The sequence below is a fragment of the Macrobrachium nipponense genome, chromosome 4, assembly GCF_015104395.2.
Source record: "Macrobrachium nipponense isolate FS-2020 chromosome 4, ASM1510439v2, whole genome shotgun sequence".
Taxonomy (NCBI): Eukaryota; Metazoa; Arthropoda; class Malacostraca; order Decapoda; family Palaemonidae; genus Macrobrachium; species Macrobrachium nipponense.
The window spans coordinates 116,559,320-116,580,759 of record NC_061100.1 but is presented as its reverse complement, the minus strand read 5'-3'; the positions used below and the strand labels follow the sequence as shown (position 1 = coordinate 116,580,759).

The 21,440-nt window shown below is 47.0% G+C and overlaps 2 protein-coding genes across 10 annotated transcripts in view; one reads left to right on the top strand and one right to left on the bottom strand.

Annotated features, from left to right (window-relative positions):
* Window positions 1-1,904, bottom strand: part of LOC135211084 (ankyrin repeat and SAM domain-containing protein 3-like) — a 172,153-nt gene extending 170,249 nt beyond the window's left edge. For 2 of the 5 annotated variants that reach the window (XM_064244156.1, XM_064244152.1), the window contains exon 1: window positions 1,594-1,745. The gene's annotated coding sequence lies outside the window, so the exon portion shown is untranslated. Of the gene's footprint in view, window positions 1-1,327; window positions 1,464-1,593 lie in introns of those variants that run through there. The other 3 variants (XM_064244153.1, XM_064244155.1, XM_064244154.1) reach the window with 3 other exon arrangements.
* A 730-nt stretch (window positions 1,905-2,634) lies between these two features.
* The window catches only part of LOC135211081 (kelch-like protein 20), a 142,938-nt gene continuing 124,132 nt past the window's right edge, over window positions 2,635-21,440 (top strand). For 4 of the 5 annotated variants that reach the window (XM_064244145.1, XM_064244144.1, XM_064244143.1 and 1 more), the window contains exons 1-2: window positions 2,939-2,979; window positions 4,415-4,536. In XM_064244145.1, coding sequence (XP_064100215.1) covers window positions 2,954-2,979; window positions 4,415-4,536 — 148 coding nt within the window. In that variant the 5' untranslated portion in view covers window positions 2,939-2,953. Of the gene's footprint in view, window positions 2,788-2,938; window positions 2,980-4,414; window positions 4,537-21,440 lie in introns of those variants that run through there. The other variant, XM_064244147.1, reaches the window with a different exon arrangement.

Here is a 21,440-nt window from a genome sequence, read left to right as displayed (position 1 = left end):
TCTTGTGACATCTTTGTCATTTAGGAAATATATTTTTCCTGCTCCTTATCTTGTGGTTTAGCTACTATCTAGCTAGTATTTTATATCCCTCTTGTTGGTGCAATTCACACACTGTTGGCTCTCCATACAACCCTGGTTTACCATAAAGGTACCTCACAACTGTTTTAAATAGCACAGAGGCTAAGGAAACACAAAAACCAGTGATTCGCATAAACTTGGGAAAATGATTCATCGGGACATAGCGGCCACCTCTCCCGGAATGTGGCCACTTCCCAAAAAAAGCGCTTGAATTATGCAATGATTTCGTAATTTATGAGAAAACACTTCAAGGGGCGCATAGAGGTCTTGGTGTGCTACCTGGATTAGGCCACGGTAGATCTAGGGTACCTATCAGCGGCGGCCCAGACTATGGCAGTTGCAGTTTTTCAATGCAGTTTTACCTACTAAACAAGAATTTTAAGTAATATTTATTCGGACGACTGTGATTAACCCTCAGGGGCCAGTACTAAACACGGCGAAATACATTGGACACCCCAATCCCTAGTGGATGTCGTATCCGCGGTACGTTTCTTACAGGGTAATTCTAAAGAAGTAGTTCTGCGCAACCTGCAAGGAACGTAACCGCGGATACGACATCCACTAGGGATTGGGCGTCCAATGTATTTCACTGTTTTTAGTACTGGCCCCTGGGGGTTAATTACAGTCGTCCAAATAAATATTACTTTAAATTCTTGTTCAGTAAGTAAAATAACATAGGAAAATGTCAATTGCCATAGTCTAGGCCACCGCAGATTGCTTCTGTAGAAATACCTAGGGTAAAAAAGCGCATGGTACAGGGGTGGACCATGTACAATCAATGTGTACAACCCCAAGAAAAGTACATTATAACGTGTCCCGACACCAGAGTAGAGGTCTTTAGCTCCGTTTCTCACCAACAAGAAGTCGCGACTGATTGCCCATCTCCGATGTCAGGACGCGTTATGATGTACTTTTTTTGGGGTTGTTCACGCTGATCGTACATGCTCCACCCCTGTACCATGCGGTTTTTTACCCTAGGTACCTACCTATTACCCAGAAAAGCATGGTAATGTACAAAAGGCAAAGGTACCTTCTAGCTAGGCTATAATCTTTATAAGTTTGTGCATGGCCTTACAGCCTACTAAATTGTAAAGTTCAAATACAAATCATGCTGATCAATGGCAATTAGTAGTAAGGCAGCTTAATTACTACCTAGGTAGGCTAAGATATGGATATTTAGCCTAAATGATACCTAGTAGGTAGGTAGGTAGGCTAATAAAAATGTTTTAGTCAAAAGCTGTAAACCTACCTAGGTATTGCCTCAAATTAATTCTTAATTTACATGCCACAGCTGAGGTCCTAATTAAACCTACAGTAGGCTAGACCTTAAACTATAGGCTGCTGACTTCCATAAGTTCTACTACCTAGCTTTACTAGGCCTAGGTAGTAGAGTATGAAGCCCAGATCTGATTAACATATTCAATGTTTATGGCTAAAGTTTCTCTATCCTAACTGGAGGTCTCCTAATTCATAAAATTTACAAGCTTTAAAAATGTAGGTAATATCTATATTTACTTTAAAATCAAAGTGACAAAATGCAGACTAATCGCGCTGGTCATCCGACGTCACTCAAGACAGCAAAGTTTGAATGAGGAGAAGCTTATAATAACTTCATTGTACTCAATGGAAATAAACAAACTTTTTAGCTAGGCACTAGTAGGTATATATCCTACCACGAACGAAAACGTTGACTGTCAGACTGGTCACTGGTGAATGATCAGGAATAAATACATTCTTGTTTCCCTAAACGAATATTATTAGAAGTTTTAATGATTCTGTAAAATTATATAAAAGTATAGATTTTACTTATAATTCATTCTACAGCCAGTAATAAGAGCTGTGAGCTGCAATGATTTTTTTCCTGCTTGAAACTATATCATGCGAAATGTATCTTGATTCTGTAGCAATCAAATTATCAAAATGACATTAAATTACGTGTTACGAACTGTCGAGCTATTGGGAATTTTTTTCCTGCACAGAATTATATCATACGCAATAGTGCATTAAAACTGCTGGTGAACAATGGATTAAATGGGTTATTGGCTATGTATTTAAGACGAATACATTGCAATAAAACTGGACTACTGGATTATTCAAAATTAATTTATCTCTAGCGCAAGTAAAGTCTCCTAGACATAATAAGAAAAAATTGAAAGTTGTTGGCTGGTTATGGGTCGAGGCAATGCCTTTACAACGGCGCCATATATCAGACATGTGTGAAAAAAAATCAAAACGGTTCCGTAACTCCGTGAACATTCGTTGCTTGCTTGGGACTCAATGCAGTACAGCCTTATTTTACTGTAATCATCATAATCTTACCACGGAAATTATGAGACATGCGCTGGCAAATATCAAAGAAAAAAAATGATTTACTATCAGCAATCTAAACTACCGTAGTTTTCGTACAAAGCTCTTCTAGTATTTCAGGCAGAAGCAATAAATCAAAAAATTCTGGCATCGCCTATACCCTTGATATACCTTATTCATTCGAGATTCTGAATATTACGACAGGAAATTATTACTGAAAGCATAAATTATTGTTATTTTTTAAGTGCCTCTTGTATCCTCAATGATGAACATTAGCTAAAACGTCACGGCGAAATATCAGCTGTTTTTGACGTAAACTTTAAAACTTGTTCCTTCGAGAAACATAGATGTAATTAATAATTAGCCTCTGCCACTTGTTAACACTGCGATAATTAAGGACAGGTGTGTAGCTTTAAGTTTGAAGTCTAGGTTATACGATTTGCCAAATAAATGTTGAGAACATTCTTCTCAATTCATAGCCAAGCTTAGGGCTAGACAAATGTTACTACTAGGTATATACTAGGCTAGCTATCCATCAACGAATGCCACTAGCCTAGGCTTAACAGTTATGAAAATTTCATATGTCTTATACAGGTAACAGTATGTGTTGTGTAAAAGTAGCAAGCTTAGAAGTATTTTACTGTAGCGTAGTCTGATTGAAAATATACCGATTAGCCTACTTATGCTATGAGGTCTTGCCTAGGGTCTTGTGATGACTCCCTGGGGACGGGACCAAAGTCGGAACCTTGTAGTAATATACCTAGGCTACCCAGTATACTAGGTTCTATCTTAAGCTATAGGACTTACTAGCCTATATGCTGCAGTTAATAAGAGTCTAACTGAGTAGTATTATGATAATGCTTTAACTGATCCTCGTTTTGAAAGACCCCATAGGTGGCTAGTACTGCCAGTTTACCTTACTACATGTTACACTATAGGTAATGCGTACTTAAGGTTCTTTGCAGCATCCCTTTGACCCCTAGCTGCAACCATTTTCATTCCTTTGACTGTACCCCTGTTTGTATTCGCTTTCTTCCATTATACCTTTTGCCCTCCCTCAACAAATATTTCAACATTATTTTCAGCACTGAATTAGCGCATAAGCGCCTGCACTTGGCATTTGGTCTAAATTTTTTATTCCAATTCCAGTTTTTTTTTAATACTTCTCACAAGCAGAGATGAACATTTGAGCATCTCCCTTCTCTGAAGGTTGACATCAGTGTTTGCTTACTTCTATATTAGATAAGGTTGAAACTTGTAACACTTGGGTTTCTGAGACTGGTCATGACCCCAGTTCTTTCTAAATCTTGAGACAGAACTGTCCAAGAGTCTCATTTTGTCTTACATGGCCTCCAGACTGAGCTTGTGTAGAGAGTGGTTTCATCCTTGACAGGTCTGCAATTTACAAAAACCTACAGGTGCCTGTACACGTGTGATCATGCCAATGCTTGGAATGTTCATGGCCCACCTAATACTTGCGATAATTTGTGATATAATTTATGAATGCTTGCCAAGGCCTTTTACTATTTCTGCTTATTCTGAAATATGTAGGCCTTAATTATTAAGTCCTTTGGAAAGCAGTAAAATCGGTTTGTACAACTACAAAAATAGTAAAGTTAATAGTAGCCTTATATCTCAAGAAATTGAATCAGTCAGTATACAAAATTCTATGGTTTCCACGTCTGGAAGAACTATTAATATTTAGACAGTGATTATATCATTTAACTATTTTGACAGGAAACCAAGGTAAAGTTTCAAGTGGGTTGAGAAACTCAATGATTGGGGAAAATTTGAGTGTCATTTCAATTTATTTGGAATTCTAGTCAATTTAGGTTCACAGATCATTACAAGGTCGAGGGAGTAAGAATAACTAAGTATTGTACTTTTATATTATATGGAAATGTGGAAATATAACAATCTAATAACTATTTTCCCTGAAACTGCATAATGTGTTGTGCCAAAACTACTCCATTTTGTCTGTATAGTGGTGAAAGGTACAATAATGATATTTATTTTTCCAATTTTACAGCATGATGCAATATAGTGTTCCTTGTTGGTCTTGCTGTATGACTGGTGGCTTATACAAACCAGAACTGAGCAACAGAGATAAAGTAAGACTTCGATCAAATCATACTGTGTCAGTTCTTCTTGGTAAGCATAAGATAATATTTTTTTGTATATGTATTACCTTTTATATTATCTGTATTGTATAGGTTTTCTTTCAAATGTTGTAAACTGTAAGATTTTGATGCAGGAGGAAAATGAGGAGACTGGGAAGTGCCCTGTTAATAAAGGTACAGAGCTGTTAAAATGAAAAGGACCTTTTTTGTTAGTAGGAAATACTAGACTGCAGGAGAAGTGGTGGTGATTAGCATAGGCTGTGCTAAAGAGAGGGAATGATGCAGTGATGCATCAATGATGATTCATCCTGTCAGTGAGTCTCCATAATAAGAAAGGCATTGTGTTTTTATCCCCATAGGAACCAATGCCAAATTGTAAAAGCAGTTTGTATTTTTTCTAGCTAGTACTATTATACACAAATCATAGCCTTCCATATTGGAGGTAACCTACCTCATCCACCTTGCTTAATTTTTCCCTTTAGTGTTTAATTTTGAATACAGGCAAAAAGGTAGTTGGTTTAGGATGGTCATCATCTTTCCCCAATCTCCACTTAGGAACTACTGTTGTTTATTCAGTACATGGCTGCCTCAGCACATGCTTGGAGGGATACTCCATGTATGAAGTGCTAGGATTTGTATAGTACATATGAAAAATACAAATTACATATATTGCCATTTTTTTCCTGAACTTCTCTAATTTCAAAGCTGTACTGTAACTTTCCAACAACCCTTAAGAATACAGAAGTATACCTATATTCTGCCATTCTGAGTGGATGAAATTGAAAATGTTTATCAAACTGTAACATCAATAGGTGAAAATAAAAAATGGAATATGAAATATTATATTGTATATCTTCCAGTTCGTAGCAAAATATTTTTATTAGTTACATTGAATGGTTACTTGAAATTTAAAACTTCTCTATCTTCCTAGAAAATTTTGGTAATATTTCCAGGACATAGACCAGGAAAAACCCAGATCTTGCTGAGTACTATAGACCAATAGATTATTTGAGAATGATTTTGTTATTATTGAATTTGATATACATACTGCTTCAGAAACCCATAGGAAACTCCCAACATCAATAAATTTTATTAGTAAATAGGCAGAGTCAGGGTTTAAATTCTCACCAAACAAAGCTAAAACTATAAGAATCATCAGAAGATGAAGAGAAAGTTTAAGGTGTTTTTCTTGATAAATGGTTGTTCAGTTCCTGCTGGAATGTTCTTTGTTCCGATACATTATACAAACCATCGGTACTTTACAATAGGAAGGTAACTAGCGGCAGCTGGAACGGTCGTAAGCTTCGAACAAGGGAGTTCGGTAGTTAACTGCTTGTCCAACAGTGCGCGCGCAGCGTGACTGGGAGGTGAAGAATCACTTTTGCTTTCGGCCATATGGTGTGAGGACGTTGTTCGTCATCGCTCTCTGCCCTCTACACCGTCGTATGCTTTGGATTTGTTTATTGTGTATTCTCCTACTGGTTTGTCTGGTTTTGAAAGTGAAATTTGTAAGTACTACATTTTCATTTTCATTTATTATTCTATTATCATGGATCAAGAAATGGAGCTTTTGCCGCGCCCCCCAATCACCCATAGAGTGTGTCCTGGGTTGGAGGGGTGTAAATGCGGCGGCTTTCACTCTTTTCCAGAAGTGGATCCCCATGATTTATGTACTCGGTGCCGAGGGCGTGAATGTTCTCGGGCCGAGCTATGTGTAATTTGTGTAAATTGGTCGGAGGTGCAGTGGGGGTTGTATAAGGGTAGGAAGAAGCGAAGGCCTGCCAAGGAGTCGTCGGAAAGCTCTCCAGCGACTCCTTTGGTTACTGATACTTCCTCGTCTTTCCTACCCCCGGCTCAGCTCCCATGTATGGCACCTTCCCCTTCGAGGGGGGGTTTCGGAGTCCTTCTCCTCGCTTGATCCATCGAGTGTGGAGGAGGGCGCTCGTTACCCCGACGTACAACTGTATTCGGGGTCTTCCTTTCGCTTGGGGTGGGGCTCGCCTCCCCCCGCGCGAGAGGGAACCCCTCATGTTTACCCGACCGTTGCTCTCGCAGGTGCTTCTTCCGTGGGGGACGACCTTGGACAGGTGTGGGCGTCACTGGGACTGCAGGGCGTGCTGAGTATTCAGGGGCTTATTCAGTGTCTGGCAGGGTCTGGGGCAGTCACCCATGGAGCGGTGACCACCACCACTACCACGATCTCTACCCCAGGGTACGCTGCCCCTCCTCACCTGGTTTATACTCCCCATGTGATGTCGGTGACGCCAACAGCCGCCGTGTAAGGGTCGATCGCTGCCGTACCGAGGAGGGGCGTGCCACCGCCGCCCGGATTCTTCGTGCTGCCTTCCCCAGACTTCCACTGCCCTAAGAGCTCGCCCCTGGACCTACCTGCTTTGCCTGCCGTACCTGCCGCTACTGATGTTCCTGCCGCTGGTCCTGCTGTTCCTGCCGCTCCTGCTGTTCCTGTTGTTCCCGCTCCTGCCCACGTCGTTCCAGCCCACGGTGTTGCTGCCCTAGACGCTGGTCTGTCCGGACAGTGCAGCCGGGCTCTGTTGCTTTGGCAACAGCAGCCCCGGCTCCTTCCTGGATGGCTGACCTGACGTCTGTCCTGCGAGAGCTGACGAAGAAGAAGAAGAAGAGGAGGAAGGTGTCGTCGTCGTCTTCATCGTCTTCTTCGTCGTCTGCTGCCGCCTCTTCCCCTTCGACTTCTAAGGCTCCCAAGCCGAAGAAGAAGAAGGCTGCCTCCTCCCCCACTAAGAAGGCTCCTTCAGGAACTTCTAAGGGCCCGTCGCACTCCGGTGGGACGGGGGGGTCCTTCTGCTGGTCCTCCTACTCCTTCGGGAACAGGGCCTGTCTCTCCTTCCGCAAGGAAGAAGAAGACAGGGACCTGAGGGGTACCGGCTAACACTGGTACTTCCTCGCCTGGTGTTAGCGGTGCTGCCGCTACGCCAGGTTCCGGCTCGGTCTCTCATTCGCGAGAGGTTCCAAGTGTACGGTCTCCCGTGGGAGACCGTACAGCCAAAGTTCTGGCGCCAGAGTCCGCTCGGCGCCAAGACCGCGGCATGGAGCAGAGGGCTGGTGAGAGCCGCCAGGTGACTCTCGCCAGGCCAGCGGCCGCTCTTGCAGCGACCAGCCAGTAACCCAGGTCGACATGACAGTCTCTGACCGGCCACGGGCTGAGGCTGGGAAGAGGTCCCCCCAATCGTTGGCGCCAGCCTCGGCTGGTACCAGCGGTTCGACGCGCCGCGAGGACACGCACCGGTCTCACCGCGACAGTGGTCTCTGCAGGTCCCCTGACCGCCGCTCCCACAGGGACCGGGCGGATAGGGCACCAGCAGCAGCTCATCTGATGCACGAGACCAGGGCCACTGTGCTCAGTCCAGCCGCTCGCCACAGGTGAGCGGTGCGACCAGGCCTGCAGCTCGATCCCCACCGCAGGTTGGTGATCATCTGCAGCCCTCCAAGCACACTGGTTCTGCCAGTGAGCGAGGGGGGAGCGTCAGGTCTTCCTCTCCTCTTCCTCAGGATACGCCGGGAAGAGCAAGGCACCTAGGAGTGCATGCCCCTCGCAATCCCGTCAGGATGCCGTACGTGCCAGGCACGGTCTTAGGATCAACCAGGACGTACGCGCAAGTGACAGGAGGAGACCGAGAGGGGTCTGTTGCTGTTCCTTCTTCTGAAGGAGAAGGATCTCGGGAGTCGCTCTTGTTGGAGGGACTTGACCGTCCTACTCCTCAAGACGCCGTCACTCCAGAGATTCAGAGGAACTTTGCCGAGGTTATTGTGCAGATTCGTCAGCACAACGACCTCGGGGAAGGATCGCCGCTCCCACCATCCGAGCCCACGTCCCGGCTCGAGTTGTTTTGGGGCCCGAAGAGGGAACCCGAACCGACAGTGGGTCTGCCGCGATCAGAGCTGGCTGACTCTGTGCTTGACCAGGTGGAGTCTCTTGTCTCCGGACGGGAGGGTTCGCTGAAGTCAGGCAGGTCATCTAAGCTACTTCCTCCTCCTCTACAGCAACAGCGGCATTTCTACGTGCCTTCTGAGGATCCGATGCCGCCCAAACAGGTTAACCCGGAACTAGCAAGGCTAACTCTGGGTGTGTCCCTGCAGCAGTTCCTGTCGGAGAACCTCTGGTTCTCGCAGCAGGAGGCACTTGCCCTGGAATCGACTGCTATGGCGGCTTTTCAGGCAGTCTCCTGGTTGGATCTGTGGTCCCTCACAGTATCCAAAGTCGCGGCCAACTCCGGGAGTTCTACTCTCGAAGAAGACCCGGCTTTCAGGAGACTTTGCCAGTCAGGAGGTAGGGCCATTTCGTACCTCGCCCATCAGATGGTAAACCTGTGGGCCAACCAGGTACTTCGTCGTAGGGACGCTGTTCTTACCCGGGTATCCAGGGGGGCTGGGCGTGAGGCGGCACTCGGACTACATAATGGACCTATTCGGAGTTCCTCCTCTCTCTTCCCTGGAGAGATGGTGGACGCTGCGGTAGAAAGGCGGCGCACTGATGACAGTGACCACCTAGTACACCAGGCAGTCTCGAAGGCTTCTGGGCAGCCTCAAGCTACTGCGGCCAACCCCAAGAGTTTGGCTAGCGCTTCCTCGGCTGCTAAGACGGTTGCCCCGTCTAAGCCCCAAGGGAAGACTCTTCCTTCAACTTCTGCCAGGGGAGGTCGTCATCAGCCCCCCTCCCAGCCCTCCTTCTCTCGAGGGGGGCAGGGAAGAAGTTGAAGAGAGGTGGGAAACGCTAGGGACGGCGTCCCCCCTCACCTACTGCCGGAAGTGGGGGGTTGCCTGGCGAGCCATTGGGCAACATGGCAGAGCTACGGTGGCGAGACCTGGATAGTAGACGTCCTTCGGGAGGGATATCTACTACCCTTCGAATCTCAGCCACCCCTCACCTCCAAACCAGTCCATCTTCAGACCTACGTCCAGGGAACATCAAAGGACATCTCTCTTCAACAGGAGACCAAGACCATGCTGAGCAAAGGAGCTGTAGAGATCATCAGGGATCGGTCACTGGGCTTCTACAGCCGCCTTTTCCTGGTGGAGGAGTCTTCGGGGGGCTGGCGCCCAGTGATAGATCTCTCTCCCCTGAACCGATTCATTCGCCAGTCTCAGTTCACAATGGAGACGGCACGTTCCGTGCTCGACTCCATCAGGGAGAACGATTTCATGCTTTCAGTGGATCTGAAGGACGCGTATTTTCAGATACCCGTCCATCAATCCTCCAGGAAGTACCTCCGCTTCATCCAATTCAGGGCACTTTGCTTCGGTCTCTCAACCGCCCCACAGGTGTTCACTCGAGTGTTCACTCTGGTGTCTTCTTGGGCCCATTCGCACGGGATACGTCCTTTGAGGTATCTCGACGATTGGTTAGTCCTGGCGAGCTCCTGCTCGCAGTTGCTACAAGACAGGGATCGACTCCTGAAGTTCTGCCGCGATCTGGAGATCGTGGTAAACTTTGAGAAGTCCGATCTCGAACCCAAGCAGAGGATGAAGTACCTGGGTATGCTGATCGACACGGTAGCAGGGCAAGTCTTCCCCGTAGACTTGCAGATCAGCAGATTCAGGGAGGCAGCCGACCGATTTCTGTCTTGACAGGAACAGTCAGCTCAGCAATGGCGAGTCATGATCGGCCACCTGTCGTCACTCGAGAAGGTTAGTTCCTCACGGACATCTTCACCTGCGGTCTCTTCAGGGGAGACTAAAGGAGAGTTGGTCACTGGCTCAGGACCCACCGTACTTCCCCGTGTCCCTCACGGAGGAGGTGAGGCAGGACCTAGCCTGGTGGCTGGACGACAGGAACCTCTTAAGAGGAGTGCCTCTCCGCACTCCCCCCCCCCCCCCCCCCCGAGGTGTTGCTGTTTTCAGACGCATCCACCGAGGGATGGGGCGCACACCTGGAGGAGTTGCTGGCTGCAGGTGTGTGGGACCATCACGACAAGCACCTTCACATCAATGTCCTGGAACTCAAGGCAGCAATCTACGCTCTCCAAGAGTTTCAGGACCGCTTGGTGGGACACTCGGTAGTGTTGATGTGCGACAACACCACAGTAGTGGCATACATCAACAAACAGGGGGGCCTAGTGTCTCTTCTGTTGCACCAGTTGACTGTGCAGGTGCACGAGTGGGCCGTGGCTCACTCAATAGAGCTGTCAGCACGCTACATTCCAGGCAAGAGGAATGTAGTAGCAGATAAGCTCAGACGTCAGGATCAGGTGATAGGAACCGAATGGTCTCTACACCCAGACGTGGCGGAAAGGCTCTTCAACCTGGGGGGCGTCCAGTTATGGATCTGTTCGCCACCCGGCACAACAGAAAACTCCAAGTTTTCTTTTCAGCCGTGCCGGACCCATGGGTTCAACACCCGTGGGACAACCTTCGCATACGCCTTTCCTCCCTTCTGTCTGATTCGCAAGGTGATCAGCCGAGTGCTGGCCACCCCGAATCTCAGGATGATCCTGGTGGCTCCCAAATGGCCCCAGGCCATTTGGTATCCGGACCTGCTGGCTCTGCTTGCGGAAGCACCGAGAGAGATTCCCCCTTGGCACAACCTTCTCATCCAGCCGCATGTAGAACGGTACCACCAAACAGTCCAGTCCCCACAACTTCACGGCTGGCTGTTGTCCACCATCTCTTGCGAACTAGAGGCTTTTCTCGCAGCGCAGCAACAGAGATGGCTGGACACGTCTGACAGTCCTCTGCAACTGTGTACCAGGGAAAGTGGGCTGTCTTCTGTGGTTGGTGTCGTAGACAGGGTCTATCTCCTCTCAGAGCCACTCTTCAGCAGGTAGCGGATTTCCTCGTTTTTCTTCACCGAGAGAAGCTCCTCTCCGTCCCCACAGTCAAAGGATACAGAGCCGCCCTGGCCCTGGTCCTAAAGCTGAGGGGATTGGATATCTCGAATTTGTTCGAGATTTCCTTGCTTATGAGGAGCTTCGAAAGGTCTTGCCCACCCAGGGAACTCAGGCCCCCAGGGTGGGACGTGACTCTCGTCCTTAGGAGTTTGACTCAAAGACCATTCGAGCCACTCCGAGAGTCGTCAGACAGGGATCTGACCCTCAAGACCCTCTTCTTGCTGGCCCTGGCATCGGCGAAGAGAGTAGAGGAACTTCATGGTCTGTCTTTCGATGTAAAGCATTCCAGGGGATGGGGATCTGTGATGCTCGATTTCGTCCCGAACTTCGTGGCCAAGACTCAGAATCCGTCGATCCCTGACGACAGGTTCGAGTCTTTCACAATCCCCTCCCTAATGGATTTCACCAACAACGATACGGATGAGATGCTGCTTTGTCCTGTGAGGGCGCTACGGCGCTATCTGAAGAGAACTCGACACCTCAGGCCTGAGTGTCGACGCCTCTTCGTTAGCACTGGGGTTACCAAGAAAGAAGTATCCAAGAACACACTTTCTTTCTGGCTGCATGAGGTGATCAGGAGGGCGTACAAAGCTGATGGTAGTGACACCATCCGTCCCCTTCGTCCGAGAGCCCACGAAGTCAGAGGCATTGGTCCTTCGCTTGCGTTCCGCAAGAACTTCTCCGTGGCGCAGGTCCTGAAGGCAGGGGTCTGGTCTAACCAGACCACCTTCACCTCCTCCTACCTTCGGGATATTGCCCACAAGTCCTTGGATACCTTTTCCTTGGGACCTGTGGTGGCTGTTCAACACGTTGTGTAGCTTACCCAGCACCTGAGCAGGCAGAACAGCATCGATTCCTGGTGTGACTGTAGGAATGAATGAGTGAATGAGAGTGCGACTGGCTTCTCTTCCCCATCTTTCTCTCCCTCTACCTGTGGGCAGAGGGACACGGTCGTCACTACGCTGGAAAAGGAAAAGATGCAGGTAAGCTACTCAACCGAGCCCCATCCTATCCCTTTCATTAGGGATAGGAGTGAATATCCACCACTTCCTCCAACAATGGGGGGGGGGGGGGGGGGGGGGGGGGCGGGGCGGGGGAGTGAATGCCAACAAGAGACAAACCCATAACTTTATGTTGCCTCTTGCAACAGGAACAAGTTCTTACTTGCTAGTTTTATACATTCAAAACTTCCCTGCCAGATATATACTTAGCTATAGACTCCGTCGTCTCCGACAGAATTTCAAATTTCGCGGCACACGCTACCGGTAGGTCAGGTGATCTACCGCCCTGCCCTGGGTGGCAGGACTAGGAACCATTCCCGTTTTCTAAACAGAATTCTTCTGTCGCCCGGGCCATCAACATTGTTGTTGGTTCCTCTCGATTGGTTTTTTCTTTTTTCACCGGCAATTGATCTTCTTGACCGACTTTTGGTGACGTATCTGGATTGTTGGATTGGCATACGCTTTTGTGGACTGTTTTGTGGACTTGATTTTGGAATTTTCTTTAAAAAATGTCTGACTCTGGAATGGTTGTGAGACGTTGTGTGAATGTAGGCTGTAAGGTGAGGTTGCCGAAAGCTTCGGTAGACCCTCACACGGTATGCAAGGGTTTATGGTTTCAGGGAGTATGAATGTTCTTTTACTAATACTTGTAAGGAATGTGAGAATTTGAGTGAGAACGAATGGAAGAATCTAACTAATTATTTTAAAGTTAGAGAGAGAAAGAGTGAGGAAGGCTTCTTATAGAAGTTTAAGTAGTTCGAGATCTGAACTGATTCCTAGCTTGGGATCTTCCCCAATGGGTAGTATTGCTACTTCTCCTTCCATTGCAGCCCCTTCTCCTATTGCAGAACTGTAGATTCAGCGAAAGAACTTGCGGATCTAAAAGCAGCCTTCAAGTTGATGGAAAACAAAATGGCTGCCATACAAGGTAAGGCTAGTGATTATTCAGTGGACAGTGATATGAGTGTCCCCAGTGTAGTGGAGGGGGCATCTGGTCGGCTCAGCAACGCTCCTAGGTCTAGACCTCTTCCAAGCTCACATGCCCAGAGGAGAAGGAATGTCGAAAACCGAAAGGAGGTTGTGGAGAATCCCCACCGATCAGGTGTCCCTTCGGCGGTTTCTGTGACACCCCAGACTGCCAAGGATCGCTATTGTAAAAGCGTCCTGCGTGAGTGTTTTTCGTCGTCGGATCTTCATCTCCGAGACGTGATTGGAGGGATTCAGATCGATCTCGGCCATCAAGAGGAGTTGGAAGGCTCCGACTATTGATTCGAGCCCAGAAAACTTCTCCCTGAGGAGTCCTCCCTCGGGAGTGAAGAAGGCAAGAAGAGCCATTCTTTCAACCAGAGTGAGAAGGAGGAAGGAGGTGGAGCTATGGACTACTCCCCTCCTCCTTCCCCTCCTCCCGAAGAGGATAAAGAGGAGGTTACGAAGAGATTCATGATGGTGATGCAAGAGCAGATTTCGTCTTTTGTAGGAGTTCTGTCAAAGGAGCCTCCTAGAAGGAAAGACTCTTCCCTTCCGATCAAAAGATCCTCCAGATGTATGGAGGTAGCTGCCGCCAGGATCGATACCCTCCTACTCGAGGTGAGGTTTCCTGTACAACCTGATGAACCTATCAGACGTCTGGCACCGGCCAGGAGTGAGGAGTCACCCAGGAGCAGCCAAGAGCCAGGAGTGAGTCAACCAGGAGGCGGAGCCAAGAGCCAGGAGTGAGGTGTACCAGGAGGTCCGCCAGGATGCCAGGTCCAGCAGAGCAGGAAGCCGGAGTGTGGGAGTCCTCCAGGCAGGAGCAGAGGCAGAGCAGGAGTCAAGAGCAGGAGCCAAGAGGCAGGAGTCAGGAGCCAAGAGGCGGATCCGGAGGCAGGCAGCCAGGAGTCCGGAGTCAGAGGCAGGAGTCCGGAGTCAGGAGGCAGGAGTCAGGAGCCAGGAGGCAGGAGTCAGGAGGCAAGAGTCAAGAGCCAGGAGGCAGGAGTCGGAGACTCGTTCCTGGAATTTATGACTCTTCTCCAAATAGGAGCTCCTCTCCTTCAGAGCGTAGGAGGTCTTGGAAGGACTCTCCCTCCAAACGTGAACTTTCTCCTTCGTCTGATCGAGGTTTAGACGAGTTGTCTGATGACGAACCTCCTGCTAATGAGGGACTCTCGAGTTATAAGGTCTTAGCCTCATTATTGCTTCAAGAGTTTGGAGATTCTCTTAGTCTGGCAGCTCCTCCTTCTCCTCGTTCTCTCTTTTCGAGCTCGGCTACGGCAAAATCTTCGGCCTTTTTGGAAAATTGAAGCCTGCAATATCGATGAAGAAGGCACTCCATTCTTTAGATTCTTGGATGGACAAGAAGAAAGAGTTAGGAAAGACGTTATATTCTGCATGCCTCCTTCCAAACTACATGGGAAAGAGAGGTATTTGGTATGGGACAGGAGAGACTATGGGTCTTTCTCTGCCTGCCTCTGAAGATGCGGCCCTTTTCCAATTAGTGGAGCTAGACATCACTCCTTAGGATCGGTCAGAGCGACGTGGAGCACTTTTTCAGAGTTGAACCACTTTCTAAAGGGACTTTTGTCACTTTAGAGGTGTTCAACTTTCTGGATTGGTCACTCGGAGTTCTGGCCAACAAATCTAAAGATCCGGAGTTTCTAAAAAAAAACCAGAGATTCTCCAGCATCCTAGCATCCTGTCTTGCATGGACAAGGCAGTACAGGACGGTTCGGGAGAAGTGGCTTCCTTTTTTGGTGCTGGTCTCCTGAAAAAGAGATCATGTATATGGATCCCTATTTTCAAAAGGGGTTCTCCAAGCCAGAGGACTGCTTTATTGTTCGCCCCTCTATCGGATCATCTGTTTCCATTCTCAAGTTTCAGTGAAGGATATATCTCGCTCGCTAACTGAGAAGGCGACACAACCTACTACACAACGTCCAAGAAAGGACGCCCTGTAGTGTCGGCGATTAAGAAGGACTCTCGTCCTCCTCAGCAGCCCTTTCGTGGAGGGTACAGCGGCTCGTCCCCCTGCCAGAAAGAAGAGCTCTGATAAGAGAGGAAGGTCTTTCCTTTAGGCACTTCAAGAAAAAAACCAAATGACTTGTTGCTCCTTCAAGCACCAGTGGGCGCCAGACTCCTGAACTTTGCAGGAGTATGGGCAAAAAGGGGAGACCGACCCTTGGTCAGTGTCGGTCCTAAAGAAGGGATATGTAATCCCTTCGGAGAACAGCCCTCCCCTAACATCTACGCCTCGGGAACTGTCAGCGAGGTCACAGAGACCCGGTAATGAGAAAGACTCTCCTTCAAATGGTGGAACAAATGTGGGAAAAGGAGGCCATCGAACTTGTGCAGGATCCACACTCCCTGGGATTTTACAATCGCCTTTTTATAGTACCAAAGGCATCGGGGGGGTGGAGACCAGTTCTGGAGTAAGCGCTCTGAATCGCTTTGTTCAGAAAAAGAAGTTTCACATGGAAAACGTCCGCCTCAGTAATGTCGGCTCTTCGTCCAGGAGATTGGATGGTCTCTCTGGACTTGCAAGATGATATTTCCACGTTCCCATTCACCATTTGTCAAAGAAATATCTCGTTTTGTAATAGGAGACAAGATCTTTTCAATTCAGGGCTCTGTGCTTCGGTCTGTCTACAGCTCCGCAAGTATTCACCAACCTGATGGCGAATGTGGCAAGATGGCTTCACCTAGAGGGAGTAAACACTCTCCCTCTACTTGGACGATGGTGAATCAGGGCCAAGTCGGAGATTCAGTGCTTGGAGGACTTATCAGTAACAAGGAAACATGATAAAAATCGCTGGGATTACTCGTGAACCTCGAGAAGTCGCAGCTGATCCCCAGCCAGAGCTTGGTCTATCTGGGGATTCAGATGGATTCTCGGGTTTTCGAGTATTTCCTTCGCGAGAAAGAATCACTCAAGGTTTGTCGAAAATCTCGAGCTTCTTAAGAGAAAAAGAACAGTTCAGCGAGGGATTATCTGAGCCTTCTTAGGGACCCTGTCCTCACTAGAAAAGTTCTTCTCTCTGGGGAGGCTTCACCTTCGCCCTCTTCAGTTTTTCCTGAAAGGGGTGTGGAGTTGGAAGACGGGCAACTCTCGGACATCTTCCCGCTTCCACAAGAGGTAAAAGATCATTTGAAGTGGTGGATCCTTCCTCTTCAAAAGAACGAAGGCGTATCGCTTGCCCTGCAGAACCCAGACCAAGTGTTATATGCCGACGCTTCGGAGTCAGGATGGGGAGCGACGTTAGGAGCAAGGGAAGGTGTCAGGCACCTGGACAAAGGAACAGGTGTCCTGGCACATCAATTGCAAGGAACTAGTGGCCATACACCTAGCCTTAAAGTTCTTCGAAGAGATAGTCAGAGGCGAGGTGATACAGATAAACTCGGACAACACCACGGCTCTGGCTTACATACGCAAGCAAGGAGGCACGCACTCTTTCTCCCTCTTTCAGTTAACAAGACACCTGTTAACCTGGACAGAAGAAAGAGGCATCTCTCCTCACAAGATTTGTTCAAGGCATCAAGAATGTGAGAGCGGACAGACTGAGCAGGAGGAATCAGGTCCTTCCCACAGAATGGACCCTCCTACACGAAGAAGTGTGTCGAAGTCTTTGGTCCCTGTGGGGAGACCTCACATAGACCTGTTTGCGACGTTCCTCTCCAAAAGAATAGAGATCTTTTGCTCTCTAGTGGAAGATCCGAGAGCCTTCGCAATAGACGCGTTTTCTCCTGGATTGGTCGGGTGTGGACGCATACGCCTTTCCCCCGTTCAAGATCCTGGGGAAGTGCTCAGGAAGTTCGTAGCTTCGAAGAACACGAAGTTGACGCTAATAGCCCCATTTTGGCCAGCCCAGGAATGGTTCACAGAGGTATTGGAGTGGATAGTGGACTTCCCCAGATCTCTTCCAAACAGACCAGATCTACTCAGACAACCCCACTTCGAGAGGTTTCATCACACCTCCCAGGTCTCGCTCTGACTGCCTTTCGACTATCGAAAGACTTGTCAGAGCGAGGCCCCCCCTCCCCCCAAGGGCTTTCTCGCAAGGGCGCGGGCGTCTATCGCTAGAGCCCGCAGAGCTTCGACGAGAAGAGTATACCAATCAAAGTGGGAAGTCTTTAGGAGGTGGTGTAAGAGTCAGAAGCTGTCCTCCCTCCAGTACCTCTATAGTGAATATTGCCGATTTCCTCCTCTTTCTGAGAGAGGAATCACACCTTTCTGTCTCAACAATAAAGGGATACAGAAGCATGCTGTCTTCAGTATTTAGGAATCGAGGGCTAGATATTGCAAGCAACAAAGATCTACACGATCTAATTAGATCCTTTGAAACTTCAAAGGCAGCTACTCCTAGAACGCCTAGTTGGAATCTAGACGTGGTAACTGAAATTCCTTTTCATCAGATAAATTCGAGCCTTTACATCTGGCTTCCTTCCGCGACGTCACTAGGAAATGCTTATTCCTGGTGTCTCTCGCTACAGCCAAGAGGACGAGCGAATTGCACGCTCTAGATTCCAACAGTGGGGTTCAAGGAGATCTGCCATCTGTTTCTTTCCAGACAATGGTTCTGGCAAAGAATGAAAACCCTCAAAACCGTGGCCCAGAAGTTTTGAGGTAAAAGGCCTATCTAACCTCGTAGGCAGAGAGATAGAGAGGTCTCTCTGTCCAGTGAGAGCTCTTAAATATTATTTAGAGAGGAAGAGACAGATGGGAGCTTGTCAACAAGGTCTTTGGTGTGCGGTGAAGAACCCCAAAAGACTCATGTCCAAGAACGCCTTGGCTTTCTTTGTGAGAAGCGTAATTACGGACGCTCACAAGAACTGCTCGGAGGAATCCTTCGGTCTTCTAAAGGTCAAGACCCATGAGGTGAGAGCAGTAGCAACGTCCTTGGCGTTCCAAAAGAATATGTCTCTAAAAAATATCATTGAGACTACATATTGGAGGTGCAATTCAGTGTTTGCATCTCATTATCTGAAGGATGTGAGAGTGACCTGTGAGAAGTGCTTCTCTCTAGGTCCATTTGTATCAGCAGATACAGTGCTGGGTCTTGGAGCAAAGACTGATCCTTAAATTTGTGTTTTATCGTAATAAACCCTCTTGTCAGATATGCTTGGTTTTCTATTAGCAAGCTCACTGATGTCGCGCGGGAGCATAGTGTCATTGCTGGTAGGGGATCAAGGGTATGTATGGCAAGTAGGGGAGTACCAAAATTTTTTTTGTAATTTTGTTTTTAAACTGAAAGTGTAATTATGTTCGGTTTTTGGTTTTTGGTTTTATTTGTAAGGATGTTCGGGGATAACTCCTTGCAATCTTCGAACTAACATGGATGTTAGGATCCGGTGATCGGGATCGGTGTTGTGCTCCTTGAACAAGGTGTATCGTCATGTTAGTGGAATAGCACCCAATGACAAAGGCCTTTAGGCTCTGCCGAGTAAGTGGATAAGACCCCATTGGCAGACCCACAAGAACTCTTAGCCATAGATCAATATCTCGCTGAGGCTCTTGAGGCTAAGCAGACTCCAAGGCAGTAGCCGCGAAGTCTTCAGCCTAATAAGGTAGGAACCAAGGTTTATTAATACCTACAACATATGTTGTTTACCTGTCTATTTCAGTAGTTAGCTGTCTCTTACCCACCAACCAAATGGGGGTGCTAATCAGCTAAGTATATATCTGGCAGGGAAGTTGAATGTATAAAAATGATATTGTCATGTTACAATAAAGTTTTATACATACTTACCTGACAGATATATACGATTAATGGCCCACCCAGCCTCCCCGCAGGAGACAGGTGGAAGAGAAGAATTCTGATTAGAAAACGGGAATGGTTCCTAGTCCTGCCACCCAGGGCAGGGCGGTAGATCACCTGACCTACCGGTAGCGTGTGCCGCGAAATTTGAAATTCTGTCGGAGACGACGGAGTCTATAGCTAAGTATATATCTGTCAGGTAAGTATGTATAAAACTTTATTGTAACATGACAATATCATTTTTAAGAGATACGCTTGCCTCTCTCTTATTACTTGGGTCCAGAGGTCTGACCATTGATCCTGCGGTACATACCCCGATCAATCGGGCAGAGGCTAGGATCCCTCCCTCTGCTCTTACGACCAGGGAGGGAATCCAAGGTTGGGCGAACACCAGTCTGTTCTTTAAGACTCAGATTCCTCCCACCAAGAAGTAAGTCTTCCTATTGTAAAGGACCGATGGTTTGTATAACGTATCGGAACAAATGACAATTTGTCGAAAATTGCATTTTTCCTAACTATACAAACCTGAGGTCCTTTACATATAGTCCCATCTCATGCCACCCCTCACTCTGCGTTTTTTCCTGGGCCTAAAGCAAAAGGGATTCTTCACCTCCCAGTCACGCTGCGCGCACTGTCGGACAAGCAGTTAACTACCGAACTCCCTTGTTCGAAGCTTACGACCATTCCAGCTGCCGCTAGTTACCTTCCTATTGTAAAGGACCTCAGGTTTGTATAGTTAGGAAAAATGCAATTTTCGAAAAATTGTCATTTTCTTTAGGTTATAAAATCCTTGGATATAACAAAAGTGATATGACTTTTGAAAGGAAAGCAAGTTGAGCATCCATACTGAGAATCTATGCAACCTTAAGCTAAAGAAAATGGATTGTGCATGCCAGATATTGGGTGTGCAACAAAGATTACTTCAGAAAAAAGGGATTTTGACAAAGGAAAAATCTATATCTGGGGAAATCCCTGCTTTCTGTGATCCCTACTGTTATCACTTCTGTTTCAAGCTTAACCTTCAAAGAATTTAGTAAACATGGTTTTTCAACAGAATAGACACTTGGGTGAATTTAGATACCCTGAATCCACTACACACATACTATCTATGGATGCTCTTTGGGTACCTTATAAAAACACAGATCAAGGTTGTGAATAACATCTTATTTCTGGGCTCGACCTGTGTCGGCCAGTGAAATGTCCCTATAGCACTCATTTCTAGGTATAAATAAATGCTAAATATACTACCAGAGAAAAAAAGCCATATGGAATGCTAGAGTTACTACCTCCAGTTCGCTTACTCTCATAGTGTGTCGTTGTAGCACAAGGGCGAGTGGAAACCACTATCACAGATGCTTTGCCAATTAGAAGTCTCCTCTCTCAAAATCACCCTCTAGAGAGGTGCCGTTACAACGTCTACCTTCCGCTCGCTACTACTACCTCTGCCAGAAACCCTCATTCCTGAAATACACACCCAAGCTTGGGCCAGCTAAAGGGTGGGGAAAGGAAAAAAGAGAGGGATGGGTTCACTGGGCGACACAGGTCTTCCCCCAGAAATAGAATTTTCCTTTGTCAAAATCCCTTTTTTGGGCTCGACCTGTGTCGGCCAGTGAAATAGTAACAGAGAATTGGCCATACAAGCTTGGAAATAAAATGTAAACAAAAATTTATATGAAAGGAAAATAAAAATTTTCTTAAAATTATTGTTTTAATAACCAAGGTAAGGATAACAAATTACAAACGGTAAAAAGCACCTAATATGACCAAATCCATACCATCATGGGAAAAAGCAACAGGTAATGAACATAAAAACAAATATAATAATGAACTATGTACATGTACAGGAGTGGGTTGATGAGCAATCTAGTCTGGAACAAAAGGCAGAAAGGCAGGGATTACAAGCGAGGCAGGTAGGTGAGAGTGACTACCAAAAGATAATTAATAGCAAAATAATAAAATACAGATTTAGAGTTACATAACTAGGCCGTATCAGGGGAGACAATGTTCCCTGCAGCCACTGCCGAATATTTAAGGGCCTCTAGAGTTTTCAGATAGTGGCGTTTAAATAATGTTGGGGATTTCCAACCCGTATATTTTTTAAGATCCTCGAAGTTCATATGATGAAAATAATTAACTGAGGTAGCCACTGCCCGGATATCATGGACATGAGGGACTGAATCCGGATTGGCATGTTTGATAAAATAAAGAATTTGTTGTCTGATGGCCTTCAAGGAAATGTTTCCACCCTAAACTCTAATAAAAAGAGGACCTGAAGACTATTTAGAAGTTCTGCCCAGATAAGATTTTAATGTAATAATAGGACATAATGATGGGTCCTGTGGAAGA